General features: G+C 43.0%; 1 protein-coding gene across 1 annotated transcript; it reads left to right on the top strand.

Moving 5' to 3' along the window:
- The first annotated feature begins 789 nt into the window (after positions 1-789).
- Positions 790-1,923, top strand: LOC138267745 (actin-1-like). The gene has a single exon (XM_069216926.1). The coding sequence runs from the start codon at positions 822-824 to the stop codon at positions 1,839-1,841; it is 1,020 nt and encodes a 339-aa protein (XP_069073027.1). The 5' UTR covers positions 790-821; the 3' UTR covers positions 1,842-1,923.
- Positions 1,924-2,495: the final 572 nt, after the last annotated feature.

Here is a 2,495-nt window from a genome sequence, read left to right as displayed (position 1 = left end):
AGCATTTGACTTTATATAGTCCTTTGTGTCAATATATCTGTACGCAAACACACACACACAGTCAGATTCCAACATTTTAAGCAAACATGTAGGTTCATGTATTGCTTCAAGCAAATGATGCTTTGCAGTCCAAGGCAAATTATCGTGTATGGCAAGTTCAGTGTTTATTTTTTCTGTTTTGCCTCCTGGCACATTCAGTAGCTCTGATGATGAAGTGAGGGTCAGGGCAAACAGAGCTGGGCAATCAAGATTATACCTTTATTTGGTATTCGGCAACCCGGCAGTCCCATGAGAAAAACTCTGAACCCTTGAATATATTTATTTAATTTAGTGCAGATCCTATGTATCTGCGTTGGAAATGCCCATGATAAAAATAAGAGACAAAAACGACATAATGTTTCAACTCATCCAAACTATGTTAGAATTTTGGTGGAGGAATGCACAGGCCCTCTCCATTGGTGCATCACAGGAAAACTCCACGTGTTTATTTAATTTAGCCTATGTATTTATTCATTATAAAATTATACTTAAAGTGCACGCAAATGCATAAATTGTGTGTATGATTTCAGCAAACAAGCATTGCCAGCCGCTCTAGGAAACAGCAGAAGATGCTCCATTGTGACATACGCAGTTTAGAATTCTACTAAGGTAACCTTCTTCTCAAAGAATGTGACGATTCTATCGGTGCTCTGGGTTTTCTGTCTTAGCTCCCAGATAGCGAGTTTCGTTGCTAGAGTGTCAGCATGTCAGCTGTGGTAATCGACAATGGATCTGGGATGTGTAAGGCTGGAGTGGCAGGAGAAAACGCACCGCGGTCTGTCATGTCCACTGTTGTGGGGTTTCCAAGAACCAGGCCAGCCATGTTGGGTGCTGGCCACAGGGAGTACTATGTTGGGGAAGAGGCTCAAGCTAAAAGAGGCGTTTTGCGCCTGCAGTTCCCCATGGAGCATGGGGTTGTGACCTCTTGGGACGACATGGAGAAAATATGGAGGCATCTCTACCACCGAGCACTGAAGATAAAATCTAGGAGCAGACCGGTGCTGCTCACGGACGCACCGCTGAACCCTCACCAAAACCGCGAGAAGATGGCAGAGGTGATGTTTGAGTATTTTCAGGTGCCCGCTATGTACGTGGCCATGCAGGCTATGCTGGCGCTCTATGCTTCTGGGCACACCACTGGAGTTGTCCTAGATAGTGGAGATGGTGTTACCCACTCGGTGGCCGTCTTCGACGGGCACAGTTTGACGCATAGCGTTTCACGACTAGATTTTGCTGGAAGAGATGTTACAATGTACCTTTCAAGACTTCTCATGGAGAGTGGATTTTCCTTCCAGAGCTCCTCAGACAGAGAGATTGTGAGAGACATCAAGGAGTCCCTGTGTTACATAGCCCTGGATCCAAAGAAAGAGCCAAAAGACCTCCTTCGAGCTTATAATCTTCCTGATGGTAATAGGATCCATATTGGGAGCCCGCTCTTCAAAGCCCCAGAGTCCCTTTTCAATCCCAGTGCCGCTGGGATAACAGAGCCAGGCATTCACAATATGGTCCTCTCCAGCATCAAGAAATGTGACAAAGACATTCACAGAGATCTCTTTGGGAATGTAGTTCTGGCAGGTGGATCGACGCTCTTCACCAATATCCATTGCCGTTTGATGAATGAGATGCAGGAGCAAGTGGCAAGTGGAGTTCAGATCCACGTCCTAGCCCCGCCTGAACGCATCCACTCCAGTTGGATCGGGGGATCCATTCTTGCATCTTTGCAATCTTTTGCTCAACTTTGGGTTACTGCAAATGAATACAATGAGCATGGGTCTGCTGTGATTCACAGAAAGTGCTTGTAGAGGGTCGTACGATTTGCCTTGATAACATATTTGTTGATATCTTTAGAGCAAGAGTTCCATAATCACCAAAAAAAGTAGAAAACTGGCAAATACATTAGAATTATGAATATATGACCCAATTTATATTGAATACGGTAAGGTAATTAAAAAAAATAAAGCCATATTGGATAGCAATTTTCTTTCGGAGTTTGGCGTTGAATATCATGATCCAGGTGTGCGGCAGGGTTTGCTTCTCTTTTCCATTTGTGGGTGTCATCTTCTCATTGGGTATTAGTCAAAGAAGGTGCAAAAATATATAGGCCCATATTTCAACTTTTTTAGCGCCGCATTTGCGTCCTTTTTAGACGCAAAGTCAGCACAAACTTACAAATAATATCATATTTTGTAAGTTTGCGCCGCTTATGCATCAAAAAATTACGCAAATGCGACGCTAAGAAAAGTATAAATATGAGCCATAGTTATTTAGGATTTTTACTGGCTCACCACAGAAATGATTAAATCCGCTTCCTGACACTGCATTTTAGCTTGGACCAGATTTTGACTTGATCTTGTTTTGTAACCTATATTCATTCACTTATTGTAGTGGGGGTATTGCAAATAGAACAAACTCTATCCCAATTGTTCCTTACATTTGTGGACTAAAATACTTTCATC

This window comes from Pleurodeles waltl, chromosome 12, assembly GCF_031143425.1.
Source record: "Pleurodeles waltl isolate 20211129_DDA chromosome 12, aPleWal1.hap1.20221129, whole genome shotgun sequence".
NCBI classification, from domain to species: Eukaryota; Metazoa; Chordata; class Amphibia; order Caudata; family Salamandridae; genus Pleurodeles; species Pleurodeles waltl.
This window is presented reverse-complemented; position numbering and strand designations above follow the sequence as displayed.

What these genes read in the sequence shown, in the direction of transcription:
- LOC138267745 (XM_069216926.1), top strand. Translation starts at nt 822, where the DNA reads ATGTCCACTGTTGTGGGGTTTCCAAGAACCAGGCCAGCCATGTTGGGT.